This window comes from Pagrus major, chromosome 1 (assembly GCF_040436345.1).
Source record: "Pagrus major chromosome 1, Pma_NU_1.0".
NCBI lineage: Eukaryota > Metazoa > Chordata > Actinopteri > Spariformes > Sparidae > Pagrus > Pagrus major.
The window spans coordinates 8,190,988-8,211,035 of record NC_133215.1 but is presented as its reverse complement, the minus strand read 5'-3'; the positions used below and the strand labels follow the sequence as shown (position 1 = coordinate 8,211,035).

The window sequence follows — 20,048 nt, the reverse complement described above, 5'->3', positions numbered from 1 at the left end:
ATCCCCGGAGTGTGGATTCAAACTTTTCTTATGAACATAATAATCCTCATTACATTTAAAATTGCTCAGGAATTACGACGTCACGAGAGAAACAAATCCGCACAACATTATGTAAAAATCTTTATTTTTTCATTAGAGAACATTGAAGAACAAAATCACAGTGTAGAACTTTTAAGTGCAAATAAACTATGTAAAAAATAAAGTCTTTGATTAGCTCTACCCTCCCATCACATGAAAACGTATAATGCAAACAGAATGTTTTTGAACGATAAAAAAAAATGTGCAAAGCGATATTTGTCAGCAGAGCCAGCAAATAAAATCTGCTATGAACAGTTTCTGTTAAAAATCATAAAAATTGGACTTCCAGTTGAGCAGCCATGAGGTAGGCAGCACTATAACAGATCATCAAGAATATTTTTTCAAAAGATTGTTCCACATTAACAGAAGAAGTTAAAGAGGCGTTATAATATGCCCAAACCAAAACAATAAAACATTTCACAGATGAAGGAAAGGGCACAAACAGCCGAGGAAGAGTCCGTCGAGGACGATACAGCTAGCAACCCTGTCACGGGGGAGCTACAGGTGGATGCGGACATGGCTAACCTGCAAATTATATTGCAAGAACTGAGAGAGTTTCTCCGAGAAATACGAGAGGACATTAAGGCAACTAACAGCAGAAATGACGAAGCCGAAATGCGAATTTCAGAGACTGAGGAAAGCGTGCAGGGGCTGGAGGAGGGGTCTGAAAACAAATATCTGTATAATATCCTATTACTAGCGAGGAAGAAAGCAATCACAAGGAAATGGTTGGTAAAAGATTCTCCTACAGTCAGGACTGGATGAAAGTGGTTCAGGATATTTTTATAATGCAGTTACTGGAAAATCTGGATAAACTTTATAACAACTTTTAGGCAAGATACTGGGTAATGTGATAAAACCCCCTATTTTTTGACTCCACTCATCTGGTTCAGTTTTCTTTCTTTGTTTCAGCAGTTACACTGTTATCAGAGTTATACATGTATGCAGCAAACTATCTTTATTTAAACCATTATTTATTATTATTTGTGTTGTTGATTTTGCCATCGCAGTTGTTATCACCCCACTATAAGATATTGTTTGCAGGAGAAGTTTTGAATAAAGAAAGGTGCATATGGGGCAGACACATTTATTAATTTTACAGCTGTTATTGTCTATTTTTATTTATTCTATTTTTATTATTCTAGTTATCGTTATCACTTCTTATTTTTTGGATTCTTAAGTTCCCTACCAGTTCAGACCCTGTGTAGGAGAGAGTGTGGGTGCTTTTGTAATGATGTGAATTTTTTTTTATTATTAATTTATTTTTTTAAATTATTTATCTATTTTTCTTTCATTATCTACTTGGATGATAAGACTTGTGGCATGTATACAAACTTAAGAGCAACATGTATAACTTATTTTTCTTCAAATAAAAAGTTTAATAACAAAAAAAAAATTCATAAAAATTAGAAAAAGATGTTTCAGAAGCTCAAAAAAATTAAGAACACATATTCTAAGTGCCACATGTATTGTGAGATGTTTTCCCTTGAATCACCTGTAAAGCCCGACGTTCCCATCAGGCTGCAGAACGACAAACTTCAACATTTGACACATTTCACAATCATGTTGCCAAACCTCGCCGCACTCTACAGTTCAGACAGCTCTGTAGTACCAAGATCACGGTCAAACGGCCCTGAAGACCCGAAGAACATCGTCGAAATTTATGCAGAATACGAATTTGTTACTTACTATAAATCGGTTTCATTCAAACAGATACTTTTAAAGCTGCAGTTGTTCATTTAACTGGCTGTGGATTACATATTGTTCTACCTTCAGTAGCCGGGTCACAGACATCTTAGCGCTACGAAGCTATCAGGAAACTCCTTTACGAGGCCGTCCTTACTACCACCGGTGCTGGAACATGACTAATCATTTGCATAACTGCCCTCTGGACCTTTTTAGGCAATGTGGTTTGTGAATGCACTGTGCACGCAGAGAGAGAGATCACTGCAGTAATCTCTCCTTATCAATAACACCACAGATAGCTCAGCCTTTCTCATCTCGTTGGCTTTGTTTCTCCTACAATAGCTCAATGCCTCTTTTGTTCCACGTGGCAACCATCCAGCAGAGAGACGAGACAGGAAGCGAGAAAACTTCCCTTCCAACAGCAAATAAGCCAGTCTCATGTGAGTTTACTGCCAAAAATAAACACTTGTCCTCTTCAGCAACTGGATTTCTGGCTCTTTTATTTGCTGTGATGTGTACGGCGTTAACTGGGCACTGACTGCATGCAGTTTGTTACAGCGCCTGTGTCTCTGGGTGCATCAGTTGCTGCACCACCAGGTCTATATTAATAATGGGACTGAAGTAGAGAGCCCAGTAGAAGAGGCAGTTGCACACAAACTGCGGGACAAAAGGCCACAGGAGGGCGAATGCAAACCCCTGAGATAACATCTTCCACAAGTGGTTCCACATCTTGTCCGGCAGAGACCTGAGGAAAGATGAAACATCTAAGTTAGTGTATGTAGCCAACCTGTAACTGAACAATTACACAGGCCTGCAATGTTCATGTAGTGAAAAACACATGCAACAGAAATAAAAGCTTGAGAAATGAAAAGATGTTTCAGTTTGTTCTTTATGTAAACGGTCCTCAAGTTACATGAAAGGCTCTTAAGATTTCTTATTAGAATCATCATTATTGTTTTCCACCAGATTATTAAAAATGTTGGCCGGTGTTTCCAAAAGTTCAAGATCACGTCTTAAAAGGTTTTATTTTTTTCCACAATCCAACGATATTCGGTTTACTGTCAAAGAGGAATAAAGAAACCAGAAAATGGGGCTATATGTAAGAACTGAGTATGAATTGCACCTTTAAGAAGCTGGAATCTGAGACTTTATCCTTAAAAAAATTAGTCAAACCGATAAATTGATTACCAAAATAGTTGCCGATTCATTTTATAGTTGACAACTAATCAATTAGTCAATCGTTGCAGCTCTAGTCCTGTACTGTCTGCCTCTGGGAACTTTGTAAAGAAAACAATGGAAAATTAAATGAAGTCTAAAGTGTTTACTGCATTCTCTTTAAACAGTCTATGTTTGACTGTGTATCAAAAAGAAAGAGAGAAACAGAAACAGAAAGCTCAGTCTTCCCTCTGCGTCTACCTGATCGTGGCTCTTGTCCAGAGTCTCCACAGTGCGCAGCCTTCCAGCACAGACAGCAACATGGTGTTGACAATAATGAAGCGAGATGTCCAGTAGTGGACGGCCAGCCAGTCCCAAGCAAACTCTGCTATCAGCTGGTACGGAAGCAGGAGGTACTTCACAAGAAACTCTGCCCACTGTCGCCAACTGGGCTCCAACTAACACACACAGAACCACCACAGAAAACAAAAGAAGTAAAAGAAGAAGTCATTCAAGTTATTTTTTACAGTAAGATATCAAGAGAATCTGCTGTATCGCTGAAAAACAGTCCCAAATAAAGACACTACTACCTCCTGTTAGAGTAGCAGTTACTTAAAACTACAGTGCCGAGGTTATCTAGCCATCTGTGTTAAATGAAACAATCTATATGTGACCCATTTCTGAATATTCACATCTGCAGTAGGAACAAACTTTCCTGGGGGGTGGCACTGACAGGGAAGAGAAGTTGGAAAATACTGAGAAACGAACTAAATATTTGTCTGTTTTGGTCTTTTAATTGGTCTTGTTGACTAAAAGGTGGTGGTGAATCGATGTAATCATGCACCATAAAAGTATAAATATGTTCCTACCTATTCTACCTCTTATATGATTGATACTGTCTATCTGGCAGATCGCAAACTGTCACCTGTGTGTTGAGGAAGCTGCCCTCCACCGAGTGGTCGATGTTTGCGATGGCCGGACAGCAGGTGTGCAGGAAGGGCAGGAAGGTTTCCGAGTAGTCGAATAAATACAAATAGAAGAGTGTGAGACGAGGGGAGCGCTTCAGTGCGTACAGCAGGAACAGAGACTTCCCTGCATTAGCAGCCTGGAGGAAGGTGGTGGAAGTACGTGAGTACAGAGAAGGTGGACAGGTCATTTGGTTGTACATGGAAGAAATTAAACAAACATTAACAGGAGACTGATGGTTGGCAGTGTATTCTGGGGCAGCCCAGACCTCGTTACCTTGTATTCCCAGAGGTTCTGCGGAGGCTTGACCCCCAGGGTTTTAACTCTGTCCAGTTCAGCCAGAACCGCCCGTCGGTGAGCCTGATTTTCGATGTTGTAAGGAGGTTTTAACAACTCTTCATCCCCCAGCATCAACAGCAGCCTAACGCGAAGAAATAAACACCACATGGCATGAACATAATGATCTGCAGCATGAGCTGCAACACTCGTTACACACTTTGGGACGGTCTTTGCCGGTCTTAACCTCAACATAGAAGACGTCGGATAAATGTTGAATAAATATGGCTAAACTTTCTGTTTGGGGGGAGATAATGTGTCTGCATGTTGAAATCTGGTCAAGAAAGTAAACAAAGACTGTAGTGAAATAATATTCTGTGTAATTTATCTACCTCCCATTGACGTTCTCCTGCTGGAAGGGTTCCCTGTAAAGCTGGGCCCAGGGACCCAGGTGATCGAGCCAGGACACGACTTCCTCCGGCGTCCAGCGAGACACAGGTTTACTGATCAGCGGGTCATGCTGGTCGACCGCACCACTGCTCCAGTGATACACCAGCACCATCACCTGGAAACACACACAGATATTAACAAACACAGTACAGTCTCCAGTAAATTATGGTTACTGTGTCGTGCATGAATCAGCCACTGCCAGCAGAGGCCACTGTATGTGCCTGACTTAAACCTGCAGCATTATGACTGATCAAAGTATTAAAAATATAAATATAAGAGTAACAGTAAATAAATATGATTTAATTTAACAATTGTGAATGATGTGAATTGTATCTTTATTTCATTTTTATAAACTAATAATAATTATATAACAGGTATCAAAATAAGCAAATAATGTGTCCTCTTGAGAACAAGGTCACTTCTAAACAAAGAAAAATAAGCATTACTAAAAATAAAATTCCTAAATATGACTGCCATGCGTGACAATTTACCCCCACTGCCGTAAAAATTCTTCATGGACAGCTGTTAAAGACTACAAGAGTTTTAAAAATCACTTCTGTTTTAAGCCAAACTCCACAAGTGTCCATTTGGCTATATGTGTTTGTTGTGTAACACCACCATCAAATATCAGTACTGTGCAAAATAAATGGATAATAATAATGGATAAAGGGAACGAAATCACCAATAAAGTGAGCACGTGGAAAACCAAGAGGTTGTTTGTGGTGAAAAAACTAAAAAAAACTGTGAAAAAGGATCCTAAACATCTTTAGTTTTGGAAATAAAATGACAAAGGACGTCTTAATTTGATTTATATACTGATTAAGTTGAAGTTTTATGTCCACTTGACATGATCAAGGTATTTTCATCCTGGGACGTATGTTCCTCTTTTTTGACCAAGCATGACAGATTTTGATAAATTATCTGTCATCAGTTACTTAGAGATAAAACTTAACACGTCTCAGGTTGCTGAGGATAAATGCATGTGAAAGAAACTGATGATTGTGGCTCAGGCCACTTGATTCAGTCATGATATTCATTTATGAACTGTGGTCAAAATCAAGACCATGCTGTCCTGTTTACGTTCTTACCCAACAGCGCACACACACAAATGTACTGCCACGCGGCAAAACACACAGTGATGTTGCTCCCGGGTGCCACATGGACAAAATAAACATGGTCTGTCTACATGATATGAACCGACCTCTTCATTCACTGCTGTGGTGACCTCAACAGGTGCATTTTACAATACCACGGAGTAAAAAAGTGGCCACATGCAAAGACAACTCTTTAGATATTATCTATTATGAAATATCATTGATTTTGCTGAATATTTGGTTTGTTTAACATCATAGGTATTTACAACAATTTCCTCCACAACAACTTACAATCACTGTCACAAAAAAACAGATTTATATAAAAAACTTTAAGAGAAGTTTTAACTGCTGTCGAATACTTACAGCCACACACGAGAGTGCAGTGAGGACTCCAGAGAAGAAGAAGCCCGCTCCTTTGTGCTGGTTTGTCCTGGATCTACCCAAGTTGTCACCGTACCTTAAAAACATGTAGATGTTTAATGGATCTCAGCTCTTTTGCTTCAGACTACAAAAAGGTATCAAATACAGGTGAACAGATCAGACGCAGGGCAAGTTCATGGGGATGTCATTATCATTGTCAGACTATACATCGAAGTCTGTCTCTGTTGCCCACCTAATGTAGGCACCAGATTCAAAAGAAAGAAAGAAGAAATCTCTGGTTCTGCTGCCTCAATTTTGATCCTTTATGTCTTAAACTGTTCATCGTGAGTCTGACAATGTTTTAAGAGTGCAATGCTAAATCAGTAGAGTACTTTTTCAGTGTGCACTAAGCTGACACTCAGTACCGGAGCTTTACACAAAATCAGCTTGTATCACAGATTATATTGTGCTACCTCTGGAAGGCCAGCAAGCTGCGGGAGATTTTGGGGTTTGCCTGGATCTCTGCTCTCCTCCGCTGAACGACATCACTGAACAGCTTGTCGGTTGCATCCCTGGAGAGAAGAGCATTAAGTGAAATTAGTAGATTAAATGTAAATGATCTACAAGAGAAGAAACAAAAGAGGTGGTGAAAGTCTGATTGTGACTGAAACCGGTCCTTCCACAGACACGTTGAGGAAGATTTGTGGCAATTCGACTGTCCTTCACACTTTGCTTCCTTGTGAAATCACCTTTAATCATTTTCTTTTCACCACAGTGCACTGACTGTGAGAAACTTTGCACCACTTCCTGATTCCTTCGGCGTTACAGTAAATGTGTCTAAATGCGTCTGATGGCAACCGCTCGCTTCCTCTCACTACTTACAGCAAAAAAAGGTAATCAATATGAAGACATTCGAAAGTTATTGTTTCCTGCTTCATTGACAGACTTAGTGGTGGCTCGTTGTTTCTAACACCAACTCCATAACTCTCAGCTCATATGTCCACAGGCTTCTCATCATCCTTTTACCCACTACATTCTTGACTAATGATTAAAAGACATTAGTAAGTATGTGACTTCACAAAGTTGTTTTGTGTGTAGTGTGAAAGTGAAACATGCAATCATGGTCGACATGTTGACAGGGAAGGTCTGGAGCTGACATAGCGCACGGAGCTGAATAACCAGGTTTCTCTGTGTTTAGTGTAAACATCATACTCTGAATGCGACGAGACTCAAAACTGGGATACTAGTGTGCATGTAAACATGATCAAAATGTCAGTGTCCCAGGAGAAAATATTGAAAGACAGGGACAGACAGTCAGATATTTTATAAGCACTAGTACCACAAATTTTCAAACGATATCCACTCGCATACTTTGTGTCTTTCGAGGTCGACAGTAGGTCTCTGTTCTCTACTGTACATGAGAGAAATGTGAATTCTGTGGTCAGAAAATCAAACATTCGTTCCCTGATATGGTCTGGTTGTGAAGAGCATACCTCAGCAGTATGTTGATTTTAGGAAAGCCTTCCCACTTCTCCCGGCACTCCGGGCACTCATTTTTGTGAGAGGACTCCCACCACAGAGCCAGACAGTGGCGGCAAAAGTTATGGCCGCAGGTCAGGGTGGTGGGGTTCACCAAGATGTCGTAGCAACAGTGACATGACAGTTCATGCTCGGAGATGTTGGTGGCAGAGGGCTCTGACTGATTCGGTTCAGGTGCGTGAGGGGGGTCGTCCATTAATGCTCCCAGACTGTCCTCTGATGAGTCCCACTCCATCTGGTGCAACATATCCAAGTCTGGACAAGAGGAGAAACAAGGTTACAAAAGAATAACTCAATGGAGAAAGTGATATTAGTTTTAAGGTGAAAGGTGAACGCTTGTTTTCGTATCACAAAATATCACAATTAATACAAACCCAGTTTACGGTGTTATAAAAACAGAGAAACACAGAAAATCTTTACAGCCCACATAGATAATGTGACTCTGATGACAATTAATGCAGAGCTGATTTTCCAAAAAAAACATGTGATTACAGAAATACATAGAAAGCAGTAGCTAAACACATCTAATGATATACCACTACCCAGAAGTATAGGTACATCAGTTGTGGATAAGGAAGTATGCTAGCTAAACATTTTTTTAAAACACAGACTTGCTCCTTTAACAGGCGTAATATTGACTGTCATTGAGTACATATAAACATGAATAAACATATTTATGGGTGAGGAAAGGGCTTATGAATCATTTTAGCACTTAGCTAGCTACATTTGGTTCAGGTATTTTGTTTACAATGAGCTGGTGTCACGATACTAATGGGTCAAACACGTAGCTAATGTACAGATAACGCTACTAAACAACAAAAAACGAGCCTGTCAACATCCCCAAAGCTAAAAACGTAACATTAATTCAGACGCGGACAGCTCGTTAAGTCTAATTAGCTTAGCTACTTTGCTAGCAGGTAACGTTAACTTATACCACATCCTGGTTAAGACATTAGCTGTAGCTCGGTAGCTAGCAGCGTTAGCTAGCTTTAGCTTTGTGAGGAAGTGATAGTTTACTAATATATTACACATACCGAGATGTCCAGTCGTCAGCTTGTCGGACTTATATCCTGGCTGGGAGAGAAAGCGAAAGCTAACTAAGCAGTGACGCGCAGTGTTACCTGTGCTAAGTTAGTGGCTGCTAATAGTCAACGTCATCCATTAAAACCTCAGTTTACCTGCCTCAGGTGTGGCCTCTGACAGCTGACCCGCTGGAGGATGACACAACCATCTGGTTTTAATAACTTCTCGTAGCTTCTCGTGAGTCAACCCTGAATTAAACGATCTGTGGAGCAAAGGAGGATTTCTGCTCCGGTGGTCGTCACCATGGCTCCCCGCACTGCTGCTGCTGCTGCTGCTGTGGAAAGCCCCACGCACACACCCACACGCGCACGTCAGCGTGTCATGCGGGTGCCTGATTGCGGGTGAACAGCAGTCAGTGGTCTCACTCACCTGTGAGCCCGCAGCTGCAGCAGAGGAGGAGGAGGAGGAGGAGGAGGAGGAGGACACAGGAGCTCTTCCTCGGTGGTGTTGTAATGCACAGCTGATTTCTGACATGTGGCTTTTAAAAGCTGCTGCAGCTCAAAGTTCAGACCTGATTCTGACAGTAACCCATTAACTTACACGTCAGGGGGTGAACATGTTGTATTAGTGGTGAGTTATGTCTCAGTGTTTCTTTAAAAATAGTCCTGAGTCACCATCAGAGCACACAACTGGTAAAGAAATTGTACTCAGACCATGTTTAGTACAAAAAAAAAAAAAGATCCATGTCAAAAACTGCCATGCAAATACTATATATTAATATTATTTTCAACCAACATCAGTCCTGATCATAACTCCCAAATATTCCTTCATTTTCAGGATTTAAACCCTTTAAATACCAGTTTGTCTACATGATGCCATTCTGTCTTTAAAATTAAATAAACACGACAAATTGTTATTTTCCATATACTTAAAAAACATCAAACACCTTTACCAACGTGTGTGCAATGTGCATTAATACAGCCAAAATGATCCAAAAATGTAATTTAAAAAAACAGTTGCATGAGGATTAATTATAGTTTTCTTCAATCAAATCCAGCAGTTCTCAAATGAAGGTATTGCAACATGATTCGAGATGCACGAAAAAGCAGCTTAAAATTACATTTCTGATACAAAAGAGTGATTAAATAATTTCTTATTTGAAGTTTACCTGATGTAGCTCTCGTAACAAAAATGTTAACATAGTGGGTACAGGTGATTGCTTGTGTTTGGGGATTCTCAAGTGCTTTTATTGTGAAACAGGCCAAAAAAATCCTTCATTCATATGAAACTGAGAGGGAAAAATCTATTTTTTGGTCATAAACCTGTGAAGTAGACTGCTTCATTATAAGAGGTCACAAGGTTCATCTCTCATCTCCACCAGCATTTACATGTCGTACTCAGTTCTGTCCTGCAGGGGGCGGTGCGCGCCCTCCAGCCGGTGAGCTGCCATCACAGACAGAAACCGCTGCAAAAAAAACACGCGAAGAAGAAGTGGTGGCGCAACACAGTTTTTAGCTAGGCAGCAGCGCTCATCCAGGATAACGATACAACTTAGCTTCATTTACTGTCCACCCTGGTTTTCTTATGACATCCTTCACACCCGGCGCACTATGTTTGAGGTAACGTGGATAATTTAGCTGCTGTTCGGGCTGTTGTTGCCCTGCGAGCTGTCGTTTGCTGGGGTGTTTTTTTTTTTTTTGTGGATGTAGCTTAACTGTTTTAGTTGACTAGCTAGCAGAGACAAGTCGGTAACCTGGTATGTAGATTGTAAAAAAAAAAGAAGTACCTTGCTTAGGTGTGGGTCGACTGGGGTGACGTTTGTTTGCAAACAATAAGCACCTTTCATTCCTACATTTAACAACTGCTCTGATTGATATCAGCAGGATAGCTGGGCTAGCTCGTTAGCTAGTGACGGTTTTTGTGTTAAAAACTACCAGCGATGCGTTCAGTGACATTAACTTATCCGGGGAAATGATTGATTGACTCCAGACTGTGAGGAAGTACTGGGGCCTCTGTCGTGTGCTAGTGGTGGTAAAGAAAATATCAAGACATGTAGACACACGTTGTGTCAATGATAATGATAGCCAGCGTAACACAACACAAGTTTATTTAAGCCAGCACCCTACTGTAACATTATTGGTTTCATGCATTTAAGATTGGTGTTCCTAGTCTGTCAAAATCTCAGTCACTTCCGCCATCTATCACTGGCTGCACAAAAACCGACTGTTTCTTATGAATGTTTTGTTTTTGCATTGATTAATTATACTGTAAACCAATGCACAATTAATTGAACTATAATCAAAATCGCAGTATGGCAAAGTGCAACATCCAGGTGGCAAGAAGCTGCAAGTTTCTGATAAAGGTCAAATATACAGCGTTATAATAAAGCAGTGTGTTGCTGCAGAGATGTCCTGGCTCACAAACCTTGTTCTCCAGATGTAGGAGAACATGTTTGTGTGGTGCGGACCTCAACAAATGTCACATCATCATGATTTTAATTGGTTTTTAAGAGAAAATGAAAATTATGATGCAAAAATGATCCTTGTCATTAAGTGTGAATGGTATTGCAATCAAAATAAATGCAATTTGATTTTATTTACCATCATAATCCATAACAGCGATGATAAATGCTAATATTTGTGGCCTATTGTGCACTTGTCTTGGCCATCATTTGCTTGAGCTGATATGTAATCTAAATGGGACCTGTTCTGGTATAAGATATGAGATATTAACAATACACTTGATTGAGTTAATTAAAATCCAGTTAGCTTCAAAGCCACTGCAGTTTTGGTTAGGGTTGTTTATTTCTGCTTGAAATATGCGACACAAATAACTTTTACATTTGTATTGTGTACAAGGCGGGAGCGAACCCTTGCACATTGTACACATTGTTTATCGAAAAGACCTTTGGAAGGGAGTCAAATCACCAAAAACTCAGACAATTACACAATCAATAATTGATTAAATATGTCAATAAAATGAGACAAGCAATAGATGTCAACATCATTGGAATACAATAGAAACCTGGAAATAGAAAATACAAGATGGGCACAAAACAAGTCATTTTTCTGCACATGAGTTTGAATAGGCACTGAATTTTCAGCTCTTTCACTTGATTTGTTTCGACTGCTTTATAGGTTTACTATCACAGCAGCCTGAGTTTAAAGATGTTGTTGCTTCATATTTTGAATTGAATTCCTCGTGAAGGTCAATGAACGAACATTGCCGTAATAATAAACAGTGGCGACAAGGTGTCGGAACGAGTTCGCAACCTTCTTTTCCATTATTTCAGTGTCCTACGCACCTGTCTGTAAGGTGTGAAGTAGACTATGTTAAATTTAATGTGAGGCTACAGGAGAGGAATTGCAGGACACATTCTTGGATATACATACATACAGAATTTTGAAAGTGTTTTCTCAGGATTATTTCTAGCAAATTAAGCTTGTGTTATTATGTATAATGTCTTTTGTTTTATTGCAGCTACCCTGAACTTGTTGTGGTTTCTGAGGATTGTTACTGAAAGCCTTAAAGATGTTGGTTACTGAGCACGAGTGTCTCTGTCTTTATTTCTCATCAGGATCCTGAACTCCAAGATCCATTGTCACTGAGCTTAAATGAAAACTATGATGACCAGAATTTGCCACATCATGATTCAAAAAAAGCACCAGCGAGCCCTGACTATAATTGTGAGACACCAGAGATTCAAGTGATCATCAAAGAGGAAGAGGAAGGCTGGACTGTGAGTGAAAATCGTGAGTGGAAAATCTTACATATCAACAAACTCTTACCAGATGTCATACACACTGTTACTCGATCATGACTTTCCATGTTTTTGTTTTGTCTTGTCTTCTTAAACACAGATGAGAGCTTTAGCTCAGAGGAAGAGAAAGAGGATACTTCCACACCCACTTGCTATCCCCACCTCAAAGCGTACGGGAAGGACAGCTCCATTTCACACGGAGTAAAGAGACATGACAGAGTATTCTTAGAGGAGTCTGGTGGTCCAACTCTCTATGGGCAGAGCTCCTCTGCCAGAGAGGGGCGGCAGAGACACATGATCATGGACCCTGATGAGAAACCTAAGATTTCCTTTATATGTGGAAAAACACCGGGAAATGTGACTGTGTATCAGTGCAATAACACAGTGCGTGAGATGACCACCCCCAGTCACACCAAGAACATGAAGTCCCATCAGAGTACACATGCAGCGGATGAGTGTTATGCTCAAGACCAGAGCATTGACGTCAAACAAAGCACATCTTTGCCAACAGAAGCAGAACTACACGAGACCAAAAGACCAGCACCTTGCCAAACAGTATGTAGAAATACTTGTTGTTGAAACTTTCTCTTTCTTTCCTCTTAATTTGTTTTCTAGTCATTTTGTAGTTGTTTCATATGGGCAAACAACAATGTGGTCTTCTAATGCCACCACTGATGTGTGTGTCGTTGCGTTTGCTGGACAGCACTTGAAGCTCTGTCCGAAACTTGTACACAAACGGAGCGAAGCGGGTAGCCTTTTATGGCATTTTTAAGGGTGTAGATTATGTTAATCATCTCATATTGCAAGCGTTCACTTCCTCATGAAGAGGTGACATTAGTCTGGCTGAAAGGAGCGATTTAGGACAAGTTTCGACTCGAAACACTCGCATGAACAAGGGATTAGGGATGGAAAGATTATACATTTTCACAGTACGATTAGAGTCTAAGGAAATGTCCTGGTTTTGCAGTTTCACAGTTATAATGTATCACTTTATTTCACAACCACGGTTATATAAGATCACATGAGCATTTTTATTTAGATGTTTTATTGTATTCTTGTCTCCACAACTTTTCTTTTTGTGGCTATTTGTTGTTGTTGATGCCTTTTTTAAAATAGAAATCAACAGTAGCCAGTAATAAATAAAAAAAAAATACATACAAGATAGTTCATAGTTCAAAGAAGTAAAGTTTTCCAACATCTGTAATGCACGTCTTAAGAGGACTATATGCCGTTGTTGTGAGGGTTGATTTATAAACAGCGCAATGCTCCTTTACCTGCTTCGTTGCCGTTTTTTTGTGGTTTTTTTTTAAAACAAATTATTATCGTGTCATACACACTTTTTGGGACGATGCGAAATATCCAAATCTGGTGTTATAACTTCCAATAAGATTTGCTGTGTGAGCAAAAAAGAAAATGAATGCTTTTTCACACTGCGTTCTGTATTTAGGATTCTCCTGAACGTAAGCCCCTGATGCCACATGGACTAAAGATGGCATCTGCAAACTTAGAGGATCAAACGCTCCATTTGACTGTCAGACTGCAGGCAGGGGAGGAGGAGGAACAGGAGGAGGAGCCGGAGGAGGAACAAGATGAAGAAATTGGTGGTTTAATCAACTCTGATGGAGAAGTGGTTGAGTGGGATGCCAGTAAGTGATTCATAACAACACATTTACGGCAGAGACACGACTTGTGCAAACAGTTCAGTTTATTTACTCAGGACCAATTTTGATTCAGTTTCCCAAATCGGTTTATTTGGTGAGAATATTTTAAGTAGCGGTAAAAAATATGAGACATTTTCTCTGAATTGGTAACCAAATATATGTAAGTATTTCAAAACAAGACTTTTTGAATGCATGAAAACTCTTACAGTTACATTCTTTTAGTTTTTGCTATCATTTTGTCCATATTCACAGTTCAATTGGTGGTCGTAGCACACAGCATTATTAAAATACAGTATGCATTGAGTTTATCCTTACATTAGCTTTATTTTTCATCTAAAATGCAGCCATTTATTTAAACTTCAGTTTTAAAATACTGTTGTAAATGTTGAATATCAGTTGTCATGTCAGGTATCTCTGAAACTGAGTCAACTATCCTGATTTTTATAGGAGACAGTCCTGACCGAGGCTCTGGTTGCACAGAAAGTCCTCAGCCTAGCAAGGTAATTTGTCTTTTCGACACAGCTCAACAATTTTGATAGAAACACATCGAAATGGGCTGTCGCCTTCACGTCTCTTGACACCTCTAATTGCATAGCATAAAATGGCAATGCATAGAATACTATTCAACAACAACGCATGCTTTATACAACCTGCAGAATGAAAGAAGAGATGAGACAATGCTTTTATTGTTCACCATTAATTTATCATAGGTCTCCCTCAGGACCCTTCCAAAATTTTATTTTTGACTGGTTTCCCCACAGCGAGTGTCTGCGAAAGTTACTGCTTTGTGTAGGGTTGAAGGAGAGTTGAAATTACACATAACATCCGTCTAAGTCTTGAGATACTTGCTTACTTTACTGTCCTTAACTTTCAAGTACTGTTACCCAGGTTTGGGGGGTATGTTTCTGATGGTTTTTAATGATTATGTTCACAGGTTGTCATCCTGTCCGAGTCTCAGCTGCAAGGCCAAAACCAGAGAGGAAGCAGCAGTCCAACGCTCATCATGGAAGTTGATGATGAAGAAAAGGACGAAGGCGAGGAAAAAGAGAGAGTAGCAAAGATGCCATATCGTGGTAAACAAAAAGTCAAAATAATTATTAAAACTGTTTAGGTTGTACATAATAGTTTTGTCTCAGTTTTGAGAAAATCTTTCTGCACACAATGTAATCAGGAAAGAGACACAGGCGAAAGAAAAAGGCTCCAGATATAAAGGTGGTGTCGGTGGACGTCTCAGACACAGAGAAAGAAGTCCCTGCACGTCCTGGTGAGTGAAGAGATGGAAAGACAAGATTTTCATTGTAATACATGTTTACTATGTTGTGCCTCATCATAGCATCAATTTAAGAACTGTGTTTCTTTCCATTTGGTAACTTTTTTCTGTTGTTTTTCTTTGTCACAAAGTAAAACGAAGGGGCAGAAGAAAGAAATCAGAAGTTCCACTGTTGTCCAGTGAAGAATTAGAGGCAGAGCCAGGAAGTGAGTGTTCCTCTTGATTTTTATGGTAATAATAATAATAATAATGCACTAAATGTGTGGATTTGTCTAACCTTTTCATCTTATAGTATCAAGGCGTACTCGAAGAAAGACAAATTTCCCTGCCATAGTGGAGGCAGAAGAAGTCAACTTAAAAACTGCCCGCCGTGTTGCTCCTAAGGCTGGTAAGAAGTCTAATTCTGCTCGTTGATTCTGGTTCATTTCATATTATATGAGCTACAAACAATGTACACAGAGATGTGGACATTTTGGGGATTTAAGTTTTAAATATTGCACAATGGAGTGGTAAATGAACCCATTCAGAAAATTCATCAACAAATTTCCATATGTTTTCTGTTGTATGGAAAACCACTTGTGTCGTGAAGTTTGGTTAAGTTTCAGACACTGTTTTAAAAGTCCAAACTGCACTTTCAGGGAGTGATGAGCAGAACTAAAAAGACTTTTCCTAACAAATCACTGGTTCGCAAACATTTTAAATCTAATTTTGAATCACTTTTCCATACCCAACCCTGATACATATTCAATTCAATTCAATTCAAAACACGGTTTAATTATCAGTTTTCTGACTAAAGCAGCACTTTTTTTTTTCTTTCACCAGCAAAGCGACCTTACAGAAGGAGGAAAGATATTAAACCATCTGCTGAAGGAGAGGGAGAAAATACAGGTGTTTCTGCTGGTAAGTGCAAATAAAATGGTTCACAAGAGTGTATCAACAGCTTGGTAGTGCAGATGCAGCTAATGCCATGTTATCCAGTGGTAAGTGCAGTGTGTATTGACTGCTAATGTGGGGGTTAGTAAAAAGCACTGCTTCTTTAGTATGTCTGCCTGCAGTTAAATACACATAGATTGCTAGAATCATTCACAACAGTGAATACATTGTTGACAGGAACTATGTTTTTATTGTAAACCTGTGTTGGACTTTTTCTTGTGTTATCTAAAGCGCTCATTAAAACGGAGAAGACGCACTACAGAAACATCATCATCTTTCATAGTCATCCTAATGCAGAGCAGCACCAGACAAAACCTGTTGACTGGCAGCAGTTTAGAGGTCAACATGCTGATGTGTACCACCACCTACGGGCAAAAAAGTGATTAATAGTGGCCATAGATGTTTCTAAAAATAGTAAATATGTTTTGTTTTTTTAAAACATATATATCCCTGTTGGTTTGAGTCAATCATCATCTTCTAAATTTTAATCTTTGTTTATGTAATACCTCAATTCACGCACAAACAAAGAAAACTGCAGCTATGAAAAAGAATAAAATGCAGCTCTAACCCACATTGCCTGCAGGCGGTTCTGTGTTAAAAAGGGAGCAGCTATTACTTTTTTTGTAAGTTGACAAAAACAAAAAGAACGAACACTATCCACAGACAATCTAATTGGCATCTGACTGGATTTTAATCTGCAAGATCATTTTGTATGTATTAAACTAACAGCCTAACCTTGTGGTTTCATGTTCTCTTTCCCAACGTAGGGAAGAAGCGCCCTGGCAGAAAAATGGTTCGTGTTCCAATAGAAATCCCTCCGGAGCTCCTGAAGACGCCCAAAGAGAAGATCGAGTACCACTGCGCAGTGTGCGGCAAAGAATTCCCTCACGCCTACAAACTGGAGAGGCACCAGCTGATCCACACGGGAGAGAAACCGTACTGCTGCTCCATCTGTGGTCGCGGTTTCAACCAGAAGGGAAATCTCAAAACACATTACAAAGTCCATTTTGGTGAGACTGGGTTATACTTTACTTATAATATATTTACATTTACAGTTACATCCTGGAATATTTGTTGTTTCTTGTAATCTACACATTAATACATATGCCTAGAATTTATTCCAAAAAACCCAGACCTGTTTCCTGCTGCATTGTGCTACAAATGCCCCTTTTCAACCAACATGGAACCAGTGCTTTTCTGGTTTGCGCACCTAATATCGAACCATTCTGAGCATTTCAAACAAAAATGTCAGAGCAGGTACAACACACTCTGTTGATAACACATCCTAGATTATAATGGTTCTGCTCAAAAATGGTGGAAATTCAAAAATCTTGAACAGAACAGGTTCAAGAACCAAAGCTTATTTGGTGGAAATGGGGTAATGGAGCAAAACAGGAAAACCAGCATGGTGGTCTGCAAAGGTTTTCAAACCAAACCTTGTAACTGTAATGTGGATGAAAAGGCAGACAGAGAACAAAACATTTAATGTACAGTAATATATTTGAAGAATAAGTCAAAAACTAGCAACTTAGAGCCACATGACTGACACATGATTTGTCCCTCCTTTGTACAGGTCGTAAAAGCACTGTGGAGTTTGAGGATGAGGTTGATCCCATCGCGTCAGAACTCTGCGAATACTTGAAGTCTCTGCCGGGGGAGTCCAGGATCAGATCATCCCTCCATTGCCTAGAATGTGGAAAAAAATGTGACAGTCAGTCAGCTTTACAAGCACACCACATTACTACACACTCGGAAACAGCTGGTGAATCAGACGCAGTCGAGCAGAGCTCATCACAGCTTCTGTTCTGCCGCCGCTGCGGCATTCAGTTCAACGAAAAAGAAAAGCTGGAAGAGCACATGAAAACCCACGTTAAGGAGAAGCCCTACTCATGTCCCGACTGTGGCAAGAAGTTCATCAATGAGAGCTACATACAAGTTCACCAGCGCATCCATACTGGGGAGAAACCGTTCCTCTGCTCCCAGTGTGGCAGAGGTTTCCACACGGCTTCCTCTCTCAAGCTGCATGAGATGCAACACTCCGGGGAGAGACCGTTCGCATGCTCTATCTGCGGGAAGACGTTTCGGATAAACTCGTACCTGACAGCACATTACCAGACCCACATTAAAGACAGACCTTTCATCTGTAGCGTCTGTGGGAAAGGCTACTCTAGAGCAGAGGAGCTGAAGGTACACCACAGGCTTCACACCGGAGAGAGACCCTACGAGTGCGGAGTGTGTGGGAAGAGCTTCATTTACCGCCAGGGTCTGCGGCAGCATCAGCGCACACATGCTGGAAGACGCATTGGGCCAACCAGACAGCTCGGTAGACCGAAGCAGGAGGGCAGGCTGGACATGTAACAGTTAATCTATTGATGCATTTTTTTGGTTGTTAACTGTGTCTGAAGATATTACAGTAAAAAGCGCTTCTTTCCTGATCTTCTTCCTTCCATTCCTACACCAGAGACGATTACTGTGTCTGAAAATATGCGCTACAGAGTCAGTGTGGATTTCCAAGAAAAATTTGGAAGCTTACTGTGTTGTCCTTCTTGTATTCATGTTTTGTACCCATGTTTTTATGTTTACTCTTCTCTAGTAGCCCATCTGTACAATTGGAGTGCCTTTGTATCCTGCATGCCAAATACTAATATTTAATGTTAAAAAATATGCACAATATCCTTGTTATTTTAAAATCCATGACGATGGAATACAGAAATTTTTCAGAAACATGTCTTGTTTCTTTTCTACATGTGAAATAATGAATCTGTACATTATGAAATTTGTAGCGAGATCTAATCATGGTGACCCTCCTTTGAAAGCTGGTGTTTTGGTAGTATAGCATTCTAGTATAGCACCAGTCAGTCCTCAAGACTCAGGTAGCTGTGTGTGCAGTACATATTTGCCATTTTGCCATTTAATTATATGCAAATTTAAAATGACCCATAGTTTTTACACTTTACCCAAAAGAATAACCATTTAAGATGAAAGTCTGTGTGATTAAGGTTTCCTGACCTCAAAGGGACTCAAGAACCATATTCGAGATCACACAGGAGAGAAACTTTTCCCGTGTATTATATGTAGAAAAAGGTTCAAGCAGGAATCTACTGTGAGAGCGCATGTAGTGTCTGTGTGATTCTTATACCTCCTGAGCTGTGAGTGACAGGACAGGATGGGACAGGACCAGATGCTTCCCTTTAAAGTATATGTGGGAAGGTGATAACGTAAAGGTCTTATGTCCAGGATAACAACTCATTAGCCCTGTAGTGTGCATCAGAGAATAGCTAAAGGAAGAGGACTCACACCGAGGACTGACCAGTTCAGAGGTTCAGGGTTGATTCAACATATACATTTCCATCTAAGTATAGAGAGACTAGCAGGTCAACTTTAGACAACATCAACATAGTCATGCAACACATTACCTTGAGAGATATCCTATAGAGGTGTTATGCAGACCCATTCTTTTCAACAGGATAGAGGGGCCATCAGTTCCCCAAAAGTGAACAATTAGAGGAAATAGGCGGGTATGAGCGAACGGACTCTAAAAAGGACCCGCACACCAAAGAACGGGGGGGAATTTTGGTTGATCTCCTAAGACTGAGGGTCGGAGAGGAGTTCTGATAGAGCAGAGGGCAAAGCATTTTGGGCATCACTTTGCCGAGATTTGAGAATACCAGGGAGTGGCCACACTCTGGTTCGGACGCTGGCTTGAGATCTGTTTCAATAAGGATTGCTCTATCATTCCACCCAGCTTTGCCTCCGCAGAGTCCTTTTATCAACATACTACACGCCGACACCTTTGG

The 20,048-nt window shown here is 40.1% G+C and overlaps 2 protein-coding genes across 4 annotated transcripts; one reads left to right on the top strand and one right to left on the bottom strand.

The window, feature by feature from the left end:
- Positions 1-107: 107 nt before the first annotated feature.
- On the bottom strand, positions 108-9,110 carry LOC140994092 (bifunctional apoptosis regulator-like). Of its 3 annotated transcripts, none has more exons than XM_073463680.1 (9): positions 8,783-9,110; positions 7,559-7,859; positions 6,539-6,637; positions 6,069-6,162; positions 4,554-4,726; positions 4,162-4,306; positions 3,845-4,024; positions 3,181-3,377; positions 108-2,509 (listed from the first exon to the last, which is right to left on the bottom strand). In XM_073463680.1, exons 2-9 carry the CDS (start codon positions 7,849-7,851, stop codon positions 2,317-2,319), a joined length of 1,374 nt encoding a protein of 457 aa, XP_073319781.1. In that variant the 5' UTR covers positions 7,852-7,859; positions 8,783-9,110; the 3' UTR covers positions 108-2,316. The 3 variants fall into 3 exon arrangements, with proteins under 3 accessions (XP_073319781.1, XP_073319779.1, XP_073319772.1); XM_073463678.1 differs by having other exon boundaries at positions 8,787-9,007; XM_073463671.1 differs by lacking the exon at positions 8,783-9,110 and adding an exon at positions 8,639-8,678.
- Positions 9,111-10,140: 1,030 nt separating this feature from the next.
- On the top strand, positions 10,141-18,975 carry LOC140994021 (uncharacterized). The gene is made up of 12 exons (XM_073463594.1): positions 10,141-10,246; positions 12,205-12,379; positions 12,488-12,942; positions 13,835-14,033; positions 14,496-14,548; positions 14,983-15,121; positions 15,220-15,312; positions 15,450-15,524; positions 15,611-15,706; positions 16,141-16,218; positions 17,019-17,261; positions 17,825-18,975. Exons 1-12 carry the CDS (start codon positions 10,238-10,240, stop codon positions 18,607-18,609), a joined length of 2,400 nt encoding a protein of 799 aa, XP_073319695.1. The 5' UTR covers positions 10,141-10,237; the 3' UTR covers positions 18,610-18,975.
- The last annotated feature ends 1,073 nt before the right edge of the window (positions 18,976-20,048 follow it).

What these genes read in the sequence shown, in the direction of transcription:
- LOC140994092 (XM_073463680.1), bottom strand. Translation starts at nt 7,851, where the DNA reads ATGTTGCACCAGATGGAGTGGGACTCATCAGAGGACAGTCTGGGAGCA. An exon ending in AAAATCAACATACTGCTGAG is followed by an intron (nt 6,638 to 7,558) that starts GTATGCTCTTCA and finishes TCTTCTCTCCAG; the next exon opens with GGATGCAACCGACAAGCTGT. An exon ending in CTGCACTCTCGTGTGTGGCT is followed by an intron (nt 4,727 to 6,068) that starts GTAAGTATTCGA and finishes GTGTGTTTCCAG; the next exon opens with GTGATGGTGCTGGTGTATCA.
- LOC140994021 (XM_073463594.1), top strand. An exon ending in GACCAGCACCTTGCCAAACA is followed by an intron (nt 12,943 to 13,834) that starts GTATGTAGAAAT and finishes TTCTGTATTTAG; the next exon opens with GATTCTCCTGAACGTAAGCC. An exon ending in CCGTGTTGCTCCTAAGGCTG is followed by an intron (nt 15,707 to 16,140) that starts GTAAGAAGTCTA and finishes TTCTTTCACCAG; the next exon opens with CAAAGCGACCTTACAGAAGG.